Consider the following 24,259-nt stretch of genomic DNA (forward strand, 5'->3'; position numbering starts at 1 on the left):
CTCTGTCTCCTGTTGCCCAGCCAGTTCTTTATCCATCTAGCTAGTACACCCTGAACCCCATACGACTTCACTTTTGCCATCAACCTGCCATGGGAAACCTTATCAAACGCCTTACTAAAGTCCATGTATATGACATCTACAGCCCTTCCCTCATCAATTAACTTTGTCACTTCCTCAAAGAATTCTATTAGGTTTGTAAGACATGACCTTCCTTGCACAAAACCATGCTGCCCATCACTGATAAGTCTATTTCCTTCCAGATGTGAATAGATCCTATCCCTCAGTATCTTCTCCAACAGTTTGCCTCTCACGGACGTCAAGCTCACAGGTCTGTAATTCCCTGGATTTTCCCTGCTACCCTTCTTAAACAAAGGGACAAGATTAGCAATTCTCCAGTCCTCCGGGACCTCACCCGTGCTCAAGGATGCTGCAAAGATATCTGTTAAGGCCCCAGCTATTTCGACCATCGCTTCCCTCAGTAACCTGGGATAGATCCCATCCGGTCCTGGGGACTTGTCCACCTTAATGTCTTTTAGAATACCCAAAACTTCCCCTTTCCATATGACAACTTGACCTAGAGTATTTAAACATCCATCCCTAGCCTCAACATCCGTCTTGTCCCTCTCCTTTATGAATACCGATGCAAAGTACCCATTAAGAATCTCACCCATTTCCTCTGAGTCCACGCATAAATTCCCTCTCTTGTCTTTGAGTGGGCCAATCCTTTCCCTAGTTACCCTCTTGCTCCTTACATACGAATAAAAGGCTTTGGGATTTTCCTTAACCCTGTTAGCCAAAGATATTTCATGACCCCTTTTAGCCCTTTTTATTACGCGTTTGAGATTCGTCCTACTTTCCCGATATTCCTCCAAAGCTTCATCAGTTTTGAGTCGCCTCGATCTTACATATGCTTCCTTTTTCATCTTAGCTAGTCTCACAATTTCACCCGTCATCCATGGTTCCCTAATCTTGCCATTTCTATCTCTCATTTTCACAGGAACATGTCTGTCCTGCACTCTAATCAACCTTTCCTTAAAAGGGCAGCACGGTGGCACAGTGGTTAGCATTGCTGCCTACGGCGCTGAGGACCCGGGTTCGAATCCCGGCCCTGGGTCACTGTCCGTTAGGAGTTTGCACATTCTCCCCGTGTCTGCGTGGGTTTCGCCCCCACAACCCAAAAGATGTGCAGGATAGGTGGATTGGCCACGCTAAATTGCCCCTTAATTGGAAAAAATAATTGGGTACTCTAAAATTTAAAAAAAAACCTTTCCTTAAAAGACTCCCACATTTCAAATGTGGATTTACCCTTAAACAGCTGCTCCCAATCCACATTCCCTAGCTCCTGCCGAATTTTGTTATACTCTGTCTTTCCCCAATTTAGCACACTTCCTTTCGGACCACTCTTGTCCTTGTCCATGAGTATTCTAAAACTTACGGAATTGTGATCGCTATTCCCAAAGTAATCACCGACTGAAACATCAACCACCTGGCCGGGATCATTCCCCAATACCAGGTCCAGTATGGCCCCTTCCCGGGTTGGACTATTTACATACTGCTCTAAAAAAAAACTCTCCTGGATGCTCCTTACAAACTCTGCTCCATCTACGCCTCCAACACTACACGAATCCCATTCAATGTTGGGGAAGTTAAAATCTCCCATCACAACCACCCTATTGCTCCTACATTTTTCTATAATCTGTCTGCATATTTGTACCTCTACTTCATGCTCACTTTTGGGAGGCCTGTAGTAACGTCCCAACAATGTTACTGCACCCTTACTATTTCTTAGCTCCACCCATATTGCCTCAGTGCTCGAATCCTCTATCGTGCCCTCCTTAATCACAGCTGTGATATCATCTCTAACGAGTAATGCAACTCCTCCACCCCTTTTACCTCCCTCTCTATCCCTCCTGAAGCATCTATACCCTGGGATATTTAGTTGCCAGTCCTGCCTTTCCCTCAACCAAGTCTCAGTAATACCAATAAGGTAGGGAACGGCTTTAATCAGGTCTTAGCATAGGCTAACATAGGAAAGGGGTCCAAGGTTAGCTCCGTAGGAAAATTAGAAGGAGGAAGGCAGTGCTACACCTGCAGGAAAGAAGGGCATTTCCCAAGAGAGTGTAAAAGCAAGAAAGAACCCAAACAGGGACACCCGAGGTGTCTGAATTGCAGGAGATCAGGACACGAGCAGGAAAATTGTTGGGCAAAGGAAGGGGGCAAGGAAGGTCAGGGTCCCACAGCCCTAAACGGCAGTGGGGGAGTAGAGTGTCTCAGGATCGGTAATACAGGTTTCAGCTAAGGATTTAGCGAAGATGTTCATCACCCTAAAGCAATGACATGTTTCAGCCCTCACTGGTAAAGAAAGGGACTCCCGGATATTTGTTGGTGCGCTGTTAGGGGGCCAGTCATGCACAATGTTAATACATACCGGGGCCGCAATATCCATCACCGATATAGATTTACCCTTAACCGGTCACACAACCCAGATCAGGGAGGTGGGGATGGGGTCCGTGTCGCCACATTAAGCGAACCCACCCTTTTAGAAATCAGGGATTTCACGGTTGGAATCCAAATCTGAGTATGCAAGACTGCTGAGGGGACTATATTAGGAATAGACTGATTAGAGCGATTGGGAGCAGTAATAAACACTAAAACACAGACCATTGAGTGGAAAGGGCCAAAGTACAATGTAGGACGGTGGGGAAGGAAGGTCTGGCATCGCATCCACAGCATGGCTTCAGTCACCACTGACTGGGGGCAGCAGGGGATGTGGGGAATAATAGCACAAGCATATCCAGCAATATGGGCCAGAAACAAGCAAGATCGTGAGAGCCTAGAGGTGACTCCAGTCACCATCACCGGAGACCCATACCCACCACATAAGCAGTATCCCATAAATCGGGAAGCGACCGAGGCAGTAAGGGAGATAGTGCAAGAATTAGAAGCTCAGGGGATAGTAAAAGAGACCCACTCATCCACTAACTCTCCAATTTGGCCGGTGAGGAAGCCAGATGGCTCGTACCGACTGACGGTAGATTCCACCAGCTTAAACCACATTGTGGCAAATCTGACCACTATTTGGAATAACCTTCCCCCAAAAAGAATGTGTTCTCAGTCTTAGCTATAGCCAATGTGTTGTTCCTTGTGTCTTAATAAAGCTCGTAGTCTCAAAGTTGGAGTAGATGCTTTATTGTGAGTTTGTTCTGTCTTCAGTGCTCAACTTATAGCTACCTCAATGCTGCCTGCCTGTGTCTTGCGGCCAGTTCTCCCTTCTGTGAAGTGTGCCCTCACTTCCTGTTCCTCTGTATTTATAGCTCTCCCGTGCTCCCTCTAGTGCTTGCTCAGTTGTATTGCATCTACACAGATCTACAATCACCACAGCCAACAGGTTCTGGTCTATTCCAGTGGGGGAAAAGCATCAGGACAAATTTGCTTTTACCGTAGGGGAAAAACAGTATACGTGGACTAGGTTACCCCAAGGCTTTCACAATAGTCCGGCCATTTTTCATAGGCTCATGGCCAAGGTGGTCACCCAAGTGAATCTTAGCGGGACACAGAGTACCATACCCCAGTATGTAGACAACATCCTAATAGCTTCAGTAGGGGAGTAAGACCGCATCATCGCCCTCACCCGGACCTTAGCAACCGTACAGCGAGTTGGCCTTAAGATCAACCCCAGGAAGGCGCAGTTAGAGCAGGGAGAGGTGGTGTACTTGAGATACCACATTAAACATGGGGAGAAAAAGATTCCAGGGGATCAGAAGAAAGCTATTTTAGAAATGCCAAAACACCAGACCATAAGAGGAGTTAGGCAGGCGTTGGGGCTATTCAACTACTGTAGGTGCTTTATCGAGAATTACTCTGATCTTGCGGAGCCATTGCAAGAATTGACCAGGGGAGGGATGCAGTCCCGGGAGCGAGTCGAGTGGGGCCCCAGAGCAAGACACAGCCTTTAAGAAATTAAAGCAGACCCTCACTTTAGCCCCAGCCCTAGGGTTGCCAGATTTAACTAAACCTTTTCACCTCTACTGTGACAATCAGGGGGGCATTATACAGCGGTGGTAGGTCAGAAATACGGGGACAAGATATGGCCAGTAGCCTATTACTCATGTAGACGGAGTCCTGTGGTAGCAGGCTTACATCGATGTAAAGAAGGTACGGAGCATAATTGTGTGGAGGAGGTCGATGACAGGGAGAGTGGTGGGATAGCAGAGGAACCCCTGGCAGGGGAAGATGTATGGGAATTATTTGTGGATGGGTCCCGGAAAGATCATGAGGGCTGCCCCGTACTGCATGGGCAGTAGTGAATAAAATAGGCACGGTACTATGGGGAAGCCAGATTCCGGGGACTTGGTCAGCTCAGGTAGCAGAATTAATTGCCCTCGCAGAAGCCTTAAGATTAGCAGCAGGAAAGAGGGTGAACCTACATACAGACAGCCGGTATGCTTTCGGAGTGATTCATGACTATATGGTAGCTTGGGCTAGGCGAGGTTACATAACTTCATCAGGGGGGCACGTGCAACATGGACAGCACATACGGGACCTGGTAGAAGCAGACAGAGTCCTAGCAGAAGCCGTCGTAATTAAAGTAGCCGGCCATAAAAAGATACAAACCCCGCAACAGCAAGGCAATGATTATGCTGAGAGAGGGCAGCAAAAGCCCTTACCGAGCAGATCCCGAGGGAACCAGGGCAAGTAGTGTCAGCCATTGTGGCACCTGAACCAGCCCCAGACAGCATGGGAAGGTTACAGGCAACAGCAGGGCAGGAAGAGAAAGAGGAGTGGAAGCGAGAGGGGGCAAAGCACAATCCAGATGAAATCTGGAGTAAGGAGGGGCGCGTAGTTGCACCCATCGCATAAGGCAGACATTATTAAAGGTATACCATGGAATAGTTCACATTGATAGGGACAAAATGATCGAACAAATGTATAGGTGCTGGTGGTGGAAAGGGATGGGTAGAGAGATAGCAATACAGTGCCAGAAGTGTATAGTCTGCACTTAATGCGAACCAGGGAAATCCCCAAAAATAAGAATGAGGTTTCAGCCCAGACTGCAGGGGCCATGGGCAGAACTGCAGATAGATTTCACAGTACCACTCCCGCAGTCACAAAATAAAAGATACTGCTCAGTTATTATAGACAGATTCACCCGGTGGGTGGAGGCATTCCCCTGCAGGGATTGGACAGCAGGGACAGTGGCCAGGATATTGGCAGAAGAAGTAATTCCGCGGTGCGGAATCCCATTGCAGCTAGATTCAGATCAGGGCACTCATTTCACGGGCAAGGTAATGAAGCAGGCTTGTGCCCTGCTTGGAGTCAAACAGCAATTTCACATCCCGGATCACCCTCAGAGTTCCAGCATGATTGAAAGGACAAACCATACCATTACGAACGGTCTGACAAAAGCTTTAGTAGACACAGGACAGGGTTGGGTAAAGATTTTACCCGCCGTACTCATGAAAATGCGAGCCACAAGTGCAAGGGGGACAGGACTGACACCATTCGAATTAATGTCCGGGAGAGCTATGGCACTCCCAGAGGACATGGTAATAGGGGGCGCAGAGAGCTGCAATGCAAAGGAGAGAGAGTTGAAATTTATCAGGCTCCTGCACAGTTTAAATGGAGAAGTGATAGACACACAGAGAGCGAGAGATTAGGAGAAAGAAAGGGATTGCATCCTGCAGCCAGACCCCAAAGACTGGGGACAGATTCATTATTAAGATACTTCCAGAAAGGGCAGGCTTACAGCTCAGATGGGTGGGACCGCATGGAGTGATTGTTGCAGGGGCTACACGTGCCTTAATTGAAATGAAAGGTACACCGAAGTGGAAGCATTATACTCAAATTAAAATGTACAAGGAACCAAAGGAGGTCTAACTTCCCACGGTTATGAGGGGTTCATACCATCTTTTGTTACAGATTCCTGCTTCCATGGATACGCCTTGGACAGACCTGGGAGGCACCCAGGGTATTCATCAGCGAACACACATGCGTGTATCCGGGGCAATGTGTGAAACTCCCCACAGAAGGAACGGGGGAATGGATAAAGAAACCGACCACGTGGATCTCGGAGAGGGTCGCACCAGACAGCCATCGAACCCAAGTGATCATGACTGTATGGGGAAGGACGGTGGTAGAGCGCACAGTTTCGGTGCCCCTTGAAAGACCCGGTACACCCACGAGACTGAAAGATCCAGGCTGCGACTGGGCCAATGCCAACTGGGGAACAAACAGCATTAAGCGGCCCACAGGATGGCACTTTCTGAAGACACGTGCGGGAGGTGGATGGTTTGCTACCCCTTCCGACTTGGGACTAAAAACTGAACTGGACACTGAAGGACATTCGCTCAAAAAGGGGACTTATGATGTACACAAGGGTTTGGGAATGTGGGGATATACATGCAATGTAACAGGATCACAAAGGGAAGCTTGGGTATTTGGTCTATATTTAAAGATAACAGCCGGATGGGCCAGTCTGCCCCCCTTTGTGTGGGAGCCTGGCCTTGGAGGGTTGTACTGTTAGGAATATTGCACACATGTGATAGATTAGGATGTAAAGATGTAAGATGCTACAATCTCAGCACTTGTGGATATCAAAAGCCCACAAAATGCCCCCATATAGTTGAAGTTCCCCCGGACATGTTAGTTAGTAACTACTAAATTAGTTAAATTAAGTTAAATTACTACTACATGATGTCACCATGGTATCGCTAGAAGTCACATATAACGTTACAAGGTTTTTGGACGTTTTGCGCTCCAAATGCTATGATCACCCTAGTGCTATAATTTGGGCAGAGACCAGACTGCAGGAAGCCATAGACAACTATACCTACAGGATCGCCCCAGAATCAAAGTTATACAGGCGCAGCAAACGCAGTATCCTAGGGGACGTTGGTGGGTTGTTTGGCAGCGCAAATTCTGTTATGAATTCAGCACAGTGAGCAGAGGCCAACAGTTACGCCTCCTGGGTAGCAGCCGAAGTAGGAAAGGGGCTGCAGTACGGAACTTATGGGATTGAATATGCACCGACTGCCATAAACCTACAAGGAGAAGGGCTAGTGCAAGTCTTAGATATGCTATCAGCAGGAATAATTAACACAACAGAAGAGCGAGTGAAAGGCAGGGCTTGCGATACATTGGCAAGGGATGCAATTGACGGTACCAAAGCTGACATCAGATTTACGATTTGGAACCATCCCGCATACACAGGGTAAATCTCTTAATTTACATAGGGACAGGCATGAGCTTGTGGTCACCAGGCCAGGCGACGGACCGATTGAGGGAGGGATGAGCTTCATAATGGTGGTCCCTCAGGAAAGTCAAACAAAGGACACCTTTGAGGACAGTTACAGGTTTGAATCCCTGGGGACAGTACAAGAGGGCTGGGTCTATCAAACTGGATCCAGGGGGTACATTGCACACAACGAAGGTTTGGCATACATAAGCACCGCGGAGTGCTGTTCAGAATCAATACATTATATCGTGTATGCATGTAAAACCCTCGAGCTTCTGTCTAATACCAGCAAAGTGATGGTCAACATACTGCCTTTACGGGAAGCCTTCAAAGTTGTACAGTTGGGGCCGACACAGTGGTGCTTCACAACGCCAGACACGGAGCTCATCTCAGGGGGTTTACTCTGTGGTAGCAGCCATAGCTTCTCTTTGCAAGTCACAGACTCATTGACAGTGGGAGAATTTCCCCTGCCAGGGAGCACATCAGGATATTTATTCAGAACCTGGTGGAACGATTCCCTGTACATTGACAAGACACTGGGCAGTATAATTTGTGAGGCAATGAAACGTGCCACAGAATTAGCCCAGGATTATACCAGGCAGTCTGCAGAACAAACTAGCAAGGGGAGAATTCAGGTGAACTTAGCGCTCCAGACCGCCATCAAGATAGGACTCTCAAGGACACACCACTGGTGCGACATATTCGGAGGGGGTCATTCAGCAGGCTATGGGAGACAGTGAAGTTAGGGATAACCCTGGGGACATGTGCTGTACTGAGATGGGCAACATTTATGTGCTGCAAGCAAAGAAAGGCAGGGGAAAGGCCAATTGCCCCTCAGTACCTCCCAATGGCATTCCTCCGAGATGGGGGAGGGGAGGAGAAAGGAGTGGCTGGAATTTACAGTCATGTTGTTTAGGACATGTTCCGTGGAACCGGAGGGCCAGCCACCCATGGGATCAGGTGCAGTCGGTGTCTTCAACAAATAAGTAAAACGGTAGGAAGTCTCCCATGGGTGAGCAGGCATGATAAATCCACATGATAGCCATAAAATAAAATATGTTTTCAACCAAAGGAAGCTCACAGAGAGAAGGGAGTGTTTATATGGCTTTCTTGGGTATGTATATCACCAAGAGCCATCAAGGTGGTGGTGGTGGTTGGGGGGGGGGGGGGGGGGGGGGGGGGGGGAAAGAGTGTTAGCGGAAGCCATCAAGGTGGTGGGGGTGGGGGAGTGTTAGCAGAAGAAACTGCTATATGTGTCAGGACTGGTAAAATAAAGATGTCTCAAAGTATTGTAATAGCACAGGTCAAGAGCAAACCAGCAGGCATGGGGTTAAACATATACCAAGGGAAAACCAGCAAGCGAGGGGTTAAATGATTGGAAATGATTTAATCATCTAGGGGTGCATATCTCCAAAAATCTGTCCTGGTCCACCCACTTTGACGCCACCACCAAGAAAGCACAACAGCGCCTATACTTCCTCAGGAAACTAAGGAAATTCGGCATGTCCACGTTAACCCTTACCAACTTTTACAGATGCACCATAGAAAGCATCCTATCGGGCAGCATCACAGCCTGGTATGGCAACTACTCGGCCCAGGACTGCAAGGAACTTCAGAGAGTCGTGAATACCGCCCAGTCCATCACACAAACCTGCCTCCCATCCATTGACTCCATCTACACCTCCCGCTGCCTGGGGAAAGCGGGCAGCATAATCAAAGATCCCTCCCACCCGGCTTACTCACTCTTCCAACTTCTTCCATCGGACAGGAGATACAGAAGTCTGAGAACACGCACGAACAGACTCAAAACAGCTTCTTCCCCACTGTCACCAGACTCCTAAATGACCCTCCTATGGACTGACCTCATTAACACTACCCCTGTATGCTTCATCCGATGCCAGTGCTTATGTAGTTACACTGTACATCTTGTGTTGCCCTATCATGTATTTTCTTTTATTCCCTTTTCTTCCCATGTACTTAATGCTCGCAGAAAAATACTTTTCACTGTATCTCGGTACACGTGACAATAAACAAATCCAATCCAATCCATCTCACAGAGCATTTGAATATGAAAAGGGAAATGCAGGAGGCCCAGTAAGTGTAGGGGATCCATTGATCAACACATTGACACCTCTTCTAGAAGTTAAATATGTTAAGCACAAACCCATGAGAACAGAGCACAAATCCATGAAGGGGCTGGTTTAGCACAGGGCTAAAGAGCTGGCTTTTAAAGCAGACCAAGGCAGGCCAGCAGCACGGTTCAATTCCTGTACCAGCCTCCCCGAACAGGCGCCGGTATGTGGCGACTAGGGGCTTTTCACAGTAACTTCATTGAAGCCTACTTGTGACAATAAGTGATTTTCATTTCATTGAGATTGTAAGGAAACATTGTATTCTTAAATCGTTTTCCCATTACAGGGATATAGTTACGAATGATTCAGTGACATTAATACCTGCTTGTGACTCCAAAGAACTTTAAATATATATGCATGTAATTCTGAGGACAGGCACAGCTGGCTTTTGTGAGCTAAAGCTAGCAGCAGAACCTGCTTCTCCTGTGTGCACACAGTTTTTCCGAATTAAACAAAGTTTTACCAACACCACGCGGTCGAGAACAGACTTTGAGGTTTTTCTTCCCTCCAACACGAACGGCGAGTAGGAAACAAACTACTTTTGACGTATCTTTTTAGGGGTCCTCAGTGACTACAATAATGACAATGACATTTACTGGTTAAAGCTTTACCTTTATGCATATCAACTTTGTGCAAAAAGCACATATTTCAAATGGAATTGTTATGATGCTGAACCAAGCTCCCAAGTTTTGGTACAATCTGATCAGGAACCCGTATGTTTAAAGCAGGCAAAGTTTGAGATTCAAGACACTTGCTGAGAGAATGAAGCCACAAGAGACTGGTTTTTCAACAAATAAAATAAATGTTACTATACAAGGTCAGAAAGATAAAACAATTCACAATATTCATCTAATACTTTAACATACAGAGTTAGTAGGAGGTACATATGAATTAAGAGGCAAATTGTGGTCAGAGTATCTGTCTCAGATATAAAATTTAAATGGTCATAGTAAATATCTTAGAAGTAAAACCGAAAGCCTGGTTTCTGCGTCTGTCTCACCCCTACAACCCCAAAGATGTGCAGGTTATGTGGATTGGCCTGACTAAATTGACCCTCAATTGGAAAAAAAAAAGAATGGAGTACTCTTTTTTAAAAAACCTGAAAGAAATCAGAATTGATTAAGGCAACTGAAAAATAGAACAGATAAAAAAAACATTGTGGTAGCTTAGTTGGAATTACTCAATGACCACTAAATCTACTGATATATCGCTTGTGATTGTTCTGGATCTGGTGCACGGTTTTGACGTTCAGACCCTAATCTAGCCTACGCCTGCACCAAATAAACAAATTGAGTAAATTAGTACTACATATGAACTACTAAAGTAAATCAGAGGGATAATTATAATTTTTTCTATATTTCAGGCTTCATGGGGAAAATAGAAGTGAGGCATGGGTTTACTAGGTTGATCTCGGGAATGGGAGAATTTTCTTGTGAGGAGAGATTGAGTAGGTCGGGCCTGTACTCATTAGAGTTAAAAGAATGAGAGATAACCTTGATAAAACATATATGATTCTCAGGAGCTTGATAGGACAGACGCTGAGAGGTTGTTTCCCCTTGTGGGAGAGTCTTGGACTAGAAGGCATAATCCCAGGGTAAGAGGTCGCTCATTTAAGACAGAGATAAAGAGGAATTTCTTCTTTCAGAGGGCAGCACAGTGGCACAATGGTTAGCACTGCTGGTTCACAGCACCAGGGACCCAGGCTCGATTCCAGCCTTGGGTGACTGTATGTGTGGAATTTGCATGTCTTCCCCGTCTGCGCGGGTTTCCTCCGGGTGCTGCGGTTTTCTCCCACAGTCGAAAGATATGCAGGTTAGGTGGATTGGCCTGACTAAATTGCCCCTTGGCAGCCAAAGATGTGCAGGTTCAGTAGATTAGTCATGATCAACATGCGGGTTTGCAGGGATGGGCAGGGGAGTGGGCCAAGGTAGAGTGCTCTTTTGGAGGTTGGGTGCAGACCCGATTGGCCAAATGGCCTACCTCCTTCAGCACTGTAGGGATTGTATGGATAGTAAATCTATGGAATTCTTTACCGCAGAGGGCTGTAGAGGTTGGGTCATTAAGCATATTCAAGGCTTAGATAGACAGATTTTTAATCAGTAAGGGAATCAAAGATTATGGGGATAAAATAGGAAAGTGGAGTAGGATATCATCTCAGTCACAATCTCCTTGAATGGCGCAAGCAGACTCAATGGGCCGAATGGCCTACTTCTGTTTTATGGTCTCACATGAAGGATTTTTATGTTTGGAAAAGTTGAGTTCAAAGAGGTGCTGAGGATTATGGAATTGAAGATGAAATGGAAGAAGGAGACTTCAGGAGAGTTGTTGAGTTGAGTTGTGTTGGCAGTATGTGGAAGACATCTTGGGAACAGCTCTGTGCTGAGAGAAGGTGTAAAATTTGAAATAGCCATCCAGAAACATCTTTGGTTTCAGAAAAGCAGCCGTGTTTCTGAATTTTCTTGGATTTCTACAACAGAGTGGAAGGTTTTGAGAAAACACATGGTATACCATTACTACATAACAGCAGTTTTGTCTTGGGTAATACTATTGGATTTTTAAGAGTTCAAAATCAGGAAGGGAATGTTGCCCAGGTGTTCACTTGTGTGTTCTGACTCAATGGGTTCTTTTGGGGAGGTTTTGCAAGACTGTTTTAACTGTGTAACTTTAATCTTATGTGTTTACATTTTATTTTCTTCTTGTTTTCAAATCTTTCAATTTTTAAGAATCCAAAAGTGTTCCTAGAATTCTATGTTCTTGGGATCAGTCATTTTTTTTCCTTGTTTTCGGAACACAAAACAAAAACGGTCAGGGGCTTTTCATAGTAACTTCATACTTGTGAAAACAAAGGGTTATTATTATTATATTATATTATTATGATTAGTCAGACGGGTTTCCCTCTAGGATTTGGCTTGCCCAGCAAGTAACATCTGCTGTGATTCTAACACAAATGATAAACTCTAGCTGACAATCAACGCAAATAGTGACAGCAGCTGTGGGCAAGAATTCACCACCACAATAACATACGGCTTTAGAAGCTCTGAAGTTAGCTCGGCAAACAAGGCACCTGCAGAAATCATCCCGCATCACTGACATAGGACAACTTCATGTTTAGCAGATTGTTCAACCATCAAAAGTGCAGCAGATGATCATCTGATTTCATCAAAGGTTCCGAGGCTGCATTTCCATCATGTCTCACAGACGGAAGGGTACCAATTAATTCAGCTTCTTCCCCGCTGTTATCAGACTCCCAAACAACCCGCTTATGGACTGACCTGTTTCATACTACACTCCTGTATGCTTCACCCGATGCCGGTATCTATGTATTTACATTGTGTGCCTTGTGTTGCCCTATTAAGTATTTTTTTAAATTTTCTTTTCTTTTCATGTACTAAAATGATCTGTTTGAGTTGCTCGCAGAAACATACTTTTCACTGTATCTCAGTACACACAATAAACAAATCAAAATCCAAATTCATTAGATTAATTGTCAGCTCCACAAGAAAACTCTTTCTGTCTGCTTGATGAAAAAGCAGGGGAATGCATTTGTAGGTCAAATGGTAAGGTCCTATCCCACTTTAAGAGACCTGATCGATCTTGTTCTGGGATGTTGGGTGTTTTTTTAGTGTATTGTCGGAAATATTTCAGGAAGAAGGATTGGACGTGGGTATATGGTTTTCTTTCCTTGAATGTTTGATCCTAAAGTTAGGTTTAAGTAGAGGGGGCTGTTTGCTGATCCATTGTGTGTATAACTTTGATTTTTCCCCACATGTGGCAGTCACCCTGCTAGTAGTTATGCTAGTTAACAGGAACAAAGTTGGGGAGAGAGCTGCGGCTAGTTGCCTGGGGAAGGAAGAGGTGGTGGCAGTGTTCATTGTTTCTTAAGCTAACGAGCCCGAGTTGGTTCGGCCTTTTGTTTTGCTTTGGGTTTTTTTGTTTGTTTATTGTCACATGTACCGAGATACAGTGAAAAATATTTTGCTGCGAGCAGCACAACAGATCCTTAAGAACATGAAAAGAAACGAAAGATATAATAGGGCAACACAAGGGGCTAGTTTAGCACAGTGGGCTAAATAGCTGGCTTGCAATGCAGAACAATGCCAGAGCGTGGGTTCAATTCCCGTACCGGTCTCCCCGACAGGCGACTTCGGGCTTTTCACAGTAACTTCATTGAAGCCTACTTGTGACAATAAGCGATTATTATTATTTTTAATTTAGAGTACCCAATTCATTTTGTCCAATTAAGGGGCAATTTAGCATGGCCAATCCACCTACCCTGCACATCTTTGGGTTGTGGGGGCGAAACCCACGCAAACACAGGGAGAATATGCAAACTCCACACGGACAGTGACCCAGAGCCGGGATCGAACCTGGGACCTCAGCGCCGTGAGGCAGCAGTGTTTCCACTGCGCCACCGTGCTGCCCATAAGTGATTATTATTATTACTACAGGGTACAGAATGTAACTACATAAAAACCAGCATCGGATGAAGCATACAGTGGTGTAGTGTTAATGAGGTCAGTCCCCAAGAGGATCGTTTAGGAGTCTGGTAACAGCAGGGAAGAAGCTGTTTTTGAATCTCTTTGTGCGTGTTCTCAGACATTTGTATCTCCTGCCCGATGGAAGAAGTTGGAAGAGTGAGGAAGCCGGTTGGGAGAGGTCTTTGATTGTGCTACCCACTTTCCCCAGGCAGCGGGAAGTGTAGATGGAATCAATGGATGGGAGGCAGGTTTGTGTGATGGATTAGGCTGTGTTCACGTCTTTGAAGTTTCTTGCGATTTTGGGCCGAGCAGTTGCCATACCAGGATGTGATGCAGCCAGATAGGATGTTTTCTATGGTGCATCTGTAAAAGTTGGTAAGAGTTCATGTGGACATGCCGAATTTCCTTAATTTCCTGAGGAGGTATAGGCACTGTTGTGCTTTCTTGGTGGTAGCGTCGATGTGGGTGGACCAGGACAGATTGTTTGGAGATATGTACCCCTAGGAATTTGAAGCTGCTAACCATCTCCACCTTGGCCCCGTTGTTGCTGACAAGGGTGTGTACAGTACTTTGCTTCCTGAAGTCAATGACCAGCTCTTTAGTTTTGCTGGCATTGAGGGTTAGATTGTTGTCGCTGCACCAGTCCACTAGGTTCTCTATCACACTCCTGTATTCTGACTTGTCGTTATTCGTAATCCGGCCCACTGTGGTCGTATCGTCAGCAAACTTGTAGATGGAGTTGGAACCAAATTTTGCCACACAGTCGTGTGTGTACATGGAGTATAGTAGGGGGCTAAGTATGCAGCCTTGCGGTATTGAGGACTATTGTGGAGGAAGTGTTGTTGTTTATTCTTACTGATTGTGGTCTGTGGGTCAGGAAGTTGAGGATCCAGTTTCAGAGTGAGGAGCCAAGTCCTAGGTTTTGGAGCTTTGATATGAGCCTGGTTGGGATTATGTTGAAGGCGGAGATGTAGTCAATAAAAAGGAGTCTGATGTAGGAGTCCTCATTGTTGAGATGCTCGAGGGATGAGTGTAGGGGCAGGGAGATGGCGTCTGCTGTGGACTGGTTGCGGCGGTATGCAAATTGTAGTGGATCAAGGCATTCTGGAAGTATGGAGGTGAACCGCTTCATGACCAACCTTTCGATCACTTCATTACAACTGAAGTCAGGGCCATCGGATGGTAGTCATTGAGGCACGTTGCCTGGTTCTTCTTTGGCACCGTTATGATGGTGGTCTTCTTGGAGCAGGTGGGACCTCGGAGCGGAGTAGGGACAGGTTAAAGATGTCCGCGAACACATCTGCCAACTAATTAGGGATCCCGTCCGGATCCGTTGCCTTCTGAGGGTTCACTTTCAGGAAGGCTTACGGAAGCTGTGATGCTGCGTATGGGTGTGTTATGGGCTACTGGGGCACTCGACAGCGGATCATTGGTTTCCTGCTCGAACCGAGATTGAGTTCATCAGGGAGGGATCGAACCTGGGACCTCAGCGCCACGAGGCAGCAATGCTAACCAAGGCGCCACCGTGCTGTCCTAGGATAATCTTCCCGGTGGCTAATATTTTGGTGAATACAGGGGAGATATGTGATAGTGAGTGCGGTGTTGGTGCGCGCTCTGGTGGACATATACATTCCAGCTCCTGCCTTGTTTCTCTTTCCAACACCGGGAAGACCAACCCATCCAAAAACTGTACCATAGTCAAGTCTTCCTCCGGAGCTCAGACTTGTATAATCCCCAGTAAAAGGTTTTAAACACCCCATTGACCTTCTCTGAAGCAGAAACTAACTCTCCCACTGAGTCCTTAACCTGGACTATCTCCCAAGAGGCTGCCTGCCACCCGAAGGTGGTTAGGTTCTGGGTTTCCTTCTTCAACACAATGTCAGAGATTTTGCATAGATACATAGAAGATAGGAACAGGACGAGGCCTTTTGGCCTTTCGAACCTGCTCCGCCATTTATCACGATCATGACTGATCATCCAACTCAATAGCCTAATCCTGCTGTCTCCCCATAGTCTTTGATCCCATTCTCCCAAAATGCTATATCTAGCTGCCTCTTGAATATATTCAATGTTTTAGCATCAACTACTTCCTGTTGTAATGATTTCCACAGGCTCACCACTCTTGGTGTGAAGAAATGTCTCCTCATCTCTGTCCGAAATGGTTTATCCTGAATCCTCAGACTGTGACCCCTGGTTCTGGACACACCCATCTTTGGGAACATTTTCCCTGCATCTACCCTGTCTAGTCCTGTTAGAATTTTATAAGTCTCTATGAGATCCCCTTCCTCATTCTTCTGAACTCCAGCAAGAACAACCTAACCTAGTCAATCTCTCCTCATATGACAGTCCCGCCATCCCTGGAGTCAGTCTGGTAAACCTTCGCTGCACTCCCTCAAGAGCAAGAAAATCCTTCCTCAGAAAAGGAGACCAAAACTGCACACAATATTCTAGGTGTGGCCTCATAAAGACCCTGTATAATTGCAGCAACACATCCCTGCTACTGTACTCAAAACGTCTCACAATGATGACCAATATACCATTAGCCTTCTTTTTGTTTTTAAATTTAGAGAACCCAATTCATTTTTTTCCAATTAAGGGGCAATTTAGCGTGGCCAATCCTCCTATTCTGCACATCTTTTAGGTTGTTGGGGCAGAACTCACGCAAACACGGGGAGAATATTCAAACTCCACACAGACAGTGACCCAGAGCCGAGATCGAACCTGGAACCTCGGCGCCGTGAGGCAGCAATGCTAACCTCTGCGCCACTGTGCTGCCCTACCATTAGCCTTCTTTGCCGCCTGCTGCACCTGCATGCTTACCTTCAGCGGCTGGTGCACAAGGACACCCAGGTCCTGCTGCACACTCCCCTCTCCCAATTTAAAACCATTCAGGTGGTAATCTGCCTTCCTGTTTTTGCTTCCAAAATGAATATCCTCACACTTATCCAAATTATACTGCATTTGCCACTGATTTGCCCATTCGCCCAGCCTGTCCAGATCATGCTGTAGGATCCCTGCAGCCTCATCACAGTTCACCCTCCCATCTAACTTAGTGTCATCTGCAAACTTTGAGATGTTACATTTTGTTCCCTCATCCAAATCATTAATATATATTGTGAATAGCTGGGGTCCCAGCACCGCTCCCTGTGGCACCTCACTAGTTACTGCCTGCCAATTTGAATAGGACCCATTAATTCCCACTCTTTGTTTCCTCTCTGCAACCAGTTTTTTAGCCACCTGAATACACTTCCTCCAATCCCATGCACAATAATTTTGCACAATAATCTCTTATGCGGCACTTTGTCAAATGCCTTCTGAAAGTCAAAATATATCCCCCTTGTCAACTGTACTGGTTACATCTTTAAAGAATTCCAACAGATTTGTCAAGCATGATTTCCCCTTCATAAATCCATGCTGACTGGCTGATCCTGCCACTGCTTTCTAAATGTTCCGCTATAAAGTCCTTGAGAATGGATTCAAGAATTTTCCCCACTACCGATGTTAGGCTTACTGATCTATAATTCCCTGCTTTTTCTACCTCAGTTTTTGAATTTTGGAGTGACATGAGCTACCCTCCAATCTGCAGGGACTGTTCCAGAGTCTATAGAATCCCAGAAGATGACCACCAATGCATCCACTATTCCCAGAGCCACCTCCTTAAACACTCTGGGATACAGATTATCAGGCCCTGGGGATTTATCCGCCTTCAATCCCATCAATTTTCCCAGCACCATTTCTCTACTAACGTTGATCTCCCCCAGTTCTTCCCTCTCACTAAACCTTTCATTCTTGTACTTTCCCCTTCTTTGCTGAATTCTAAACTGCTCCCAATCCTCAGACCTATTATTTTTCTTGCCCAATCTGTATGCTTTTCCTTGGATCGGATACTATTTGGTGGATTGGAATTGGTGCATGTTGAGTCTGGAGAAGGGTGTGTAGATAGCCTGGGTCACATTGAGATCCAAAAAGATGAGGTGTTGGGCATCTTGAAAAATATTAAGGTGGATAAGTCCCCAGGGCTTGATGAGATCTACTCCAGAATACTGAAGGAGGCAAGAGAGGAAATTGCTGAGGCCTTGACAGAAATCTTTGAATCCTCACTGTCTTCAGGTGATGTCCCGGAGGACTGGAGAATAGCCAACGTTGTTCCTTTGTTTAAGAAGGGTAGCAAGGATAATCCAGGGAACTACAGGCCGGTGAGCCTTGCGTCAGTGGTAGGGAAATTACTGGAGAGAATTCTTCGAGACAGGATCTACTCCCATTTGGAAACAAGTGATCGTATTAGTGAGAGGCAGCACGGTTTCGTGAAGGGGAGGTCGTGTCTCACTAACTTGATCGAGTTTTTCGAAGAGGTCACAAAGATGATTGATGCAGGTAGGTCAGTGGATGTTGTCTATATGGACTTCAATAAGGACTTTGACAAGGTCCCTCAAGGCAGACTGGTACAAAAGGTGAAGTCACACGGGATCAGAGGTGAGCTGGCAAAATGGATACAGAACTGGCTACGTCATAGAAGGCAGAGAATGGCAATGGAAGGGTGCTTTTCTGATTGGAGGGCTGTGACTAGTGGTGTTCCGCAGGGATCAGTGCTGGGACCTTTGCTGTTTGTAGTATATATATATATATAAATGATTTGGAGGAAAATGTAACTGGTCTGATTAGTAAGTTCGCGGACGACACAAAGGTTGATGGAATTGCGGATAGCGATGAGGACTGCCAGAGGATGCAGCACGATTTAGATTGTTTGGAGACTTGGGCGGCGAGATGGCAGATGGAGTTTAATCTGGACAAATGTGAGGTAATGCATTTTGAAAGGTCTAATACAGGTAGGGAATATACAGTGAATGGTAGAACCCTCAAGAGTATTGACAGTCAGAGAGGTCTTGGGTGTACAGGTCCACAGGTCACTGAAAGGGGCAACACAGGTGGAGAAGGTAGTCAAGAAGGCATACGGCATGCTTGCCTTCATTGGCCGGGGCATTGAGTATAAAAATTGGCAAGTCATGTTGCAGCTGTATAGAACCTTGGTTAGGCCACACTTGTAGTATAGTGTTCAATTCTGTTTGCCACACTACCAGAAGGATGTGGAGGTTTTAGAGAGGGTGCAGAAGAGATTTACCAGGATGTTGCCTGGTATGGAGGGCGAGCTATGAGGAGAACTTGAACAAACTTGGTTTGTTCTCACTGGAACGAAGGAGGTTGAGGGGCGACCTGATAGAGGTCTACAAAATTATGAGGGGCATAGACAGAGTGGATAGTCAGAGACTTTTTCCCAGGGTAGAGGGATCAATTACTAGGGGGCATAGGTTTAAGGTGCGAGGGGCAAAGTTTAGAGGAGATGTACGAGATAAGTTTTTTTTTTCACAGAGGGTAGTGGGTGCCTGGAACTCGCTGCCGGAGGAGGTGGTGGAAGCAGGGACGATAGTGACGTTAAGGGGCATCTTGACAAATACATGAATAGGATGGGAATAGAGGGATCCGGACCCTGGAAGTGTAGAAGATTTTAGTTTAGACAGGTGCAGGCGTGGAAGGCTGAAGGGCCTATTCCTGTGCTGTACTTTTCTTTGTTCTTTGTTCGAATTTCCTTTGTAAGCCATGGGTTGGCCCTCTTACCCATTTTGCTTTTGTGCCAGACAGGAATGAACAGTTGCTGCAATTCCCCCATGCGCTCCTTGAATGTTTGCCATTGCCTATCCACTGTTATCCCTTTAAGTAACTCTCCCCAATCTATCAAGGCCAATTCACACCTCATATCTTCATAGTTGGGCAGCACGGTGGCCTAGTGGTTAGCACAGCTGCCTCACGGCGCTGAGGTCCCAGGTTCGATCCTGGCTCTGGGTCACTGTCCGTGTGGCGTTTGCACATTCTCCCCGTGTCTGCGTGGGTTTCGCCCCCACAACCCAAAAATGTGCAGAGTAGGTGGATTGGCCACACTAAATTGCCCCTTAATTGAAAAAAATAATTGGGTAATCTAAATTTTTTTTTTTTTTAAATCTTCATAGTTTCCTTTATTACGATTCAGCACCCGAGTCTCCGAATCAACTACTTCACTCTCCACCTTGATAAAAAATTCTGTCATGTTATGGTCGCTCATTCCCAAGAGGTCTCGCACAGCCAGATTGGCAATAATTTCCTTCTCATTACACAGTACCCAGTCTAAGATGGCCTGCTCTCTAGTTGGTTCCTCCACATATTGGCCAAGAAAACCATCCCGTATACACTCAGGAATTCCTCTTCTGTACAGCATTGTGGCTAATTTGATTTGCCCAATCTATGTGAAGATTAAAATCACCCATGATCCGGTCGATATTCCCTTATTACATGCATCTCTAATTTGTGTTTAATGCCATTCCCAACATCACCACTGCAGTTTGGGGGTCTATATATGACACCCACAAATGTTTTTTTGCCCCTTGGTATTTCTCAACTCTACCCATAGAGACTCCATATTGTCAGAGCTAATAATATCCTTTCTCACTATTGTGTTAATTTCTTCTTTAACCAGAAGGAATAGGGGGCAGCACGGTAGCATGGTGGTTAGCATAAATGCTTCACAGCTCCAGGGTCCCAGGTTCGATTCCCGGCTGGGTCATTGTCTGTGTGGAGTCTGCACGTCCTCCCCGTGTGTGCGTGGGTTTCCTCCGGGTGCTCTGGTTTCCTCCCACAGTCCAAAGATGTGCAGGTTAGGTGGATTGGAAACGTTAAATTGCCCGTAGTGTCCAAAATAAGTAAGGGGAGGTTGTTGGGTTACGGGTATAGGGTGGATACGTGGGTTTGAGTAGGGTGATCATTGCTCGGCACAACATCGAGGGCCGAAGGGCCTGTTCTGTGCTGTACTGTTCTATGTTCTATGTTCAGCAGTGCCACACTACCACCTTTTCTTTTATGCCTGTCCATCCTAAATACTGAAAACCCTGGGACATTCAGTTCCCATCCCTGGTCACGCTGCAGCCATGTCTCCGTAATCCCACTTAATCATACCCATTTATATCTATCTGCACGATTAGTTCATCCACTTTATTGCAAATGTTCCGTGCATTAAGGCACAGAGCCTTTAAGTTTGTATTTTGGGAGTTATGATAAGATTTTAACACAAGGATGAGAAGTGTAAATCCATAGCATCGATGGATTCAGAGCCGGTGTAGGTCAATGAGCATAGGGCGATGAGTGAACATACGTTGTGACCTACATTATGGGCTGCAGAGGTTTGTATAAACTGAAGTTTATAGAAGTTGAAGAGGGTAGGCCAGCCAGGATACCATTCAGGTAACAAATGCATTTTGCTGATGCCAGGGGCATGAACTGGCGATATTAAGTGGATGGAAGAAGACAGCCATTGTCAACTTGGGGGCCCTGTTCAACTCTCAGCTGTGCTTTAAAAACCTACATCCAATCCTCGTGCTTAGCTTTGACTTTTCCAGATTCAACTATCCAATGCTCTCCTTGCTGGTGTCCCATTTTCCATAACTTTTACAAATTTCGTCCCACACTAACATCCCGACTTAGTTGCCACTTCCCTGCATTAGCTTCCTATCCCCAAAGTACTTCCAACTCAAAGTCTTGGCTCTTCTCGTCAATAAAATCCACTCTATTCCTACTATTTCCTCCAGTTTACATCGTCATGTGCTCCATATTTTCGTGCATCCACAGTTGGCTTAATTCACCTCACCAATGCTAACAGGATCTCCAACTACTCTATCAAAATCTCACTGTCTAGAACTACTTTCCTAAACCGTGACTCCGTCTTTCAAATTCAATCTCTTCATTTTCCCTTTCAGTTAATTACATCTGAACTCTTGCTCCAGGCTTGGTCCATTTTTATTGCCTATGTACGAGCAGGGTACAGTCACATAAAGTAGTACGAGCAGGGTACAGTCACATAAAGTAGTCAGTACCCGTTTAAAGCCTATTTTAAAGCCAACGCTTTTCACTTTAAAAAAAAGATTTTATAACACTATATACTGCATGATGAGGGGTGGATGAACGAGCACCGCATTGTTCTTACCATGTTTTTTATTGTCCCGCCACTCTCCTGTATATTCGTCCCCACTTAATGAGTAGACGGTGCTTTTTAAACCGTTTTTCTGCGCATTTCGATCCCACTCTTGCCACCGATTTTCTTTGGGCTTCCGCGGCCTCAGAAATGGCATTTTTTAAAGCGCCGATGGAAGGTTTTGCCGATTGTAGAGGAGGCACGCTGCCGACAGAGAAGGAGGGGAGGCCCAGGCTGACCCGTCCACGGTTTTTGTACAGGGCGAGTTTGTTGAAGATGGAGCCGCTTTCACTCGAGAAACTTTCGCAAGCGGGTACCAGAAAGACCTACCGAAAGTCGGCAGCAATGCATGTAGGCAGCGAGGCCAGGTTAAGACACCGGTACAACAGGATGTTTATCAACAATCCCCGCGCTCATTGACGCTCCCTGGATTATAGCGTCCGGCCCGTCACTATAGCAACCGAAACGGGCCTTGTGGTCGGGGTCTTGTGATTTGTGATGTATCTTCATTTTAAACTAAAATGCGGGGGTGCATTGTCAGATCAAAGTTGATTTATTGATTAAAAAAATAATGTTTAAAAAAGGAAGTTGTTTGATGGAATGCGTCACGCCATTACCCCGCCTGTCGGAACTAACAGGAAAGGCATGAAGCGGTCCTCAACTCGGGCCTGGAAAATAGGTCTCTGGTTATCATTTCATGTGAATTATTGGACATTTAGTACATTCACCTTTAAACGCGTAAGTATCACAAAACTGATCTTTTTTAAAAAAATTTAAAATACCAAAAATGACCACATTTAAAGCTCTGAGGAGTTGGAGCAGTTTCAAAACACAGCACTCAAAAAGATTTAGGAACAGTAATCTTCACACCAAGTAGCTGGACTTTTTTGTGGACATGGGATTGTGATACAATTTAGGCTTCCTTTCCCCATTGATCTTGTTGAAATAGACTTGACCTTGATTCTACTGATAAATTTTAAATTGTCATCTGCAGGTCATTTGCCCCCTCCTCCACCAACTTACGTTGCACTTCCAAAAGGGAAAATTGGTTACGTCAATATGTGCATTTTTTAAAACCATTTTTACAAATTACGCACTTGAGTGTGGAGAATATTGCTATATAATCAGGTTTGAAAGTTCCATGTGGAATGTATTCCAACTAGTCAAATGAGACCAGGTAACTGATCAGTGGGGGTCATGAATAAGTTATTTTCAGCTGAATGAATGGTGATTTTTAGTCATTCCTGAACATATTACAAAATAATTGAAGTCTGAATTGGGTACAATGAAAGTGAATGAACAAAATTGTAGAGTTATTAAAATGGAGGGTGATTTAGTAACTCTAATATAGATCGGGTTAGATTTGAACAGGATTGGGAATTTATTGCCAATAAGATCCTAATTATAACATTTTCATAAGAGACTTGAGGAAAGCAAGTGGGTAGGATGGCAGTGTTTGTAAAGGATTATGTCACAGTACTAGAACTTAAAAGATGGACTCAGGAGTGTGTTAAGAAAAATCCATAAAGGAGCTAGCGGCATGGTAGCACAGTGGTTCACACTGTTGCTTCACAGCGCCAGGGTCTCCGGTTCGTTTCCCGGCTTGGGTCACTGTCTGTGCGGAGAATGCATGTTCTCCCCGTGTCTGAGTGTGTTTCCTCCGGGTGCTCAGGTTTCCTCCCACAAGTCCCTAAAGACATGCTTTTGAGATAATTTGGACATTCTGAATTCTCCCTCAGTGTACCCAAACAGGAGTGTTGTAACGAGGGGATTTTAACAGCAACTTCATTGCAGTGTTAATGTAAGCCTACTTGTGGTAATAAAGATTCTTAAAAAGAAATGCAAAGTGAAATTGTTCACTTCTGCGCATGCATTACAGGCCATGAAATAGAGACATAATAGAGAGGAAATAAAATTGAGAAATTAACTGAGATTAGGAGAAGAATTTGAAATTAGTGACTACAAAATAGTTCGGCTCCCTTCAAGAATAGAAAAGGAAAGGAAGATTCAAAAATAATTGTGCTGGATTAGAAAAAGGCAAAGCTCAGCAAGAGTAAGAAGGGATCTGGCCCAAATTAACTAGGTAGAAAAGTTAAAAGATAGGCTGAAAGATTGGTGGGAAATCTTTAAATGGTATTATTATCATAAAAATAAATATTCACATAAAGCAAAGGAGGATGCATCAGGACTATAATTCCAAGGATAAATAGATTAAAATTAACATTAAAAGAGAAGGTTGTCAATATTAAAGATAATTATGAGCAATTTGGAAACGTTAGTTGGAAAGGGAAATTGTAAAGCCTAGAGAATATAGGGCGCGATTCTCCCAGCCCCGTGCTGGGCCAGAGAAACACCGCAACCGCGCCACGCTGCCCCGACGCCAGCGCACGATTCTCCGAGGTGTGGAGAATCACGCCATTTG

The 24,259-nt window shown here is 45.3% G+C and overlaps 2 protein-coding genes across 5 annotated transcripts in view; one reads left to right on the plus strand and one right to left on the minus strand.

Moving 5' to 3' along the window:
* Positions 1-22,273, minus strand: part of morn3 (MORN repeat containing 3) — a 71,844-nt gene extending 49,571 nt beyond the window's left edge. Inside the window, exon 1 of one of the 2 annotated variants that reach the window (XM_038789552.1) lies at positions 21,850-22,273. In XM_038789552.1, coding sequence (XP_038645480.1) covers positions 21,850-21,852 — 3 coding nt within the window. In that variant the 5' untranslated portion in view covers positions 21,853-22,273. The remainder of the gene's footprint in view (positions 1-21,849) is intronic. The other variant, XM_038789541.1, reaches the window with a different exon arrangement.
* A 19-nt stretch (positions 22,274-22,292) lies between these two features.
* The window catches only part of tmem120b (transmembrane protein 120B), a 102,559-nt gene continuing 100,592 nt past the window's right edge, over positions 22,293-24,259 (plus strand). For 2 of the 3 annotated variants that reach the window (XM_038789494.1, XM_038789512.1), the window contains exon 1: positions 22,293-22,575. In XM_038789494.1, the coding sequence (XP_038645422.1) occupies positions 22,438-22,575 (138 nt within the window). In that variant the 5' untranslated portion in view covers positions 22,293-22,437. The remainder of the gene's footprint in view (positions 22,576-24,259) is intronic. The other variant, XM_038789503.1, reaches the window with a different exon arrangement.

Source organism: Scyliorhinus canicula, chromosome 1, assembly GCF_902713615.1.
Source record: "Scyliorhinus canicula chromosome 1, sScyCan1.1, whole genome shotgun sequence".
In the NCBI taxonomy this organism is placed as follows: Eukaryota; Metazoa; Chordata; class Chondrichthyes; order Carcharhiniformes; family Scyliorhinidae; genus Scyliorhinus; species Scyliorhinus canicula.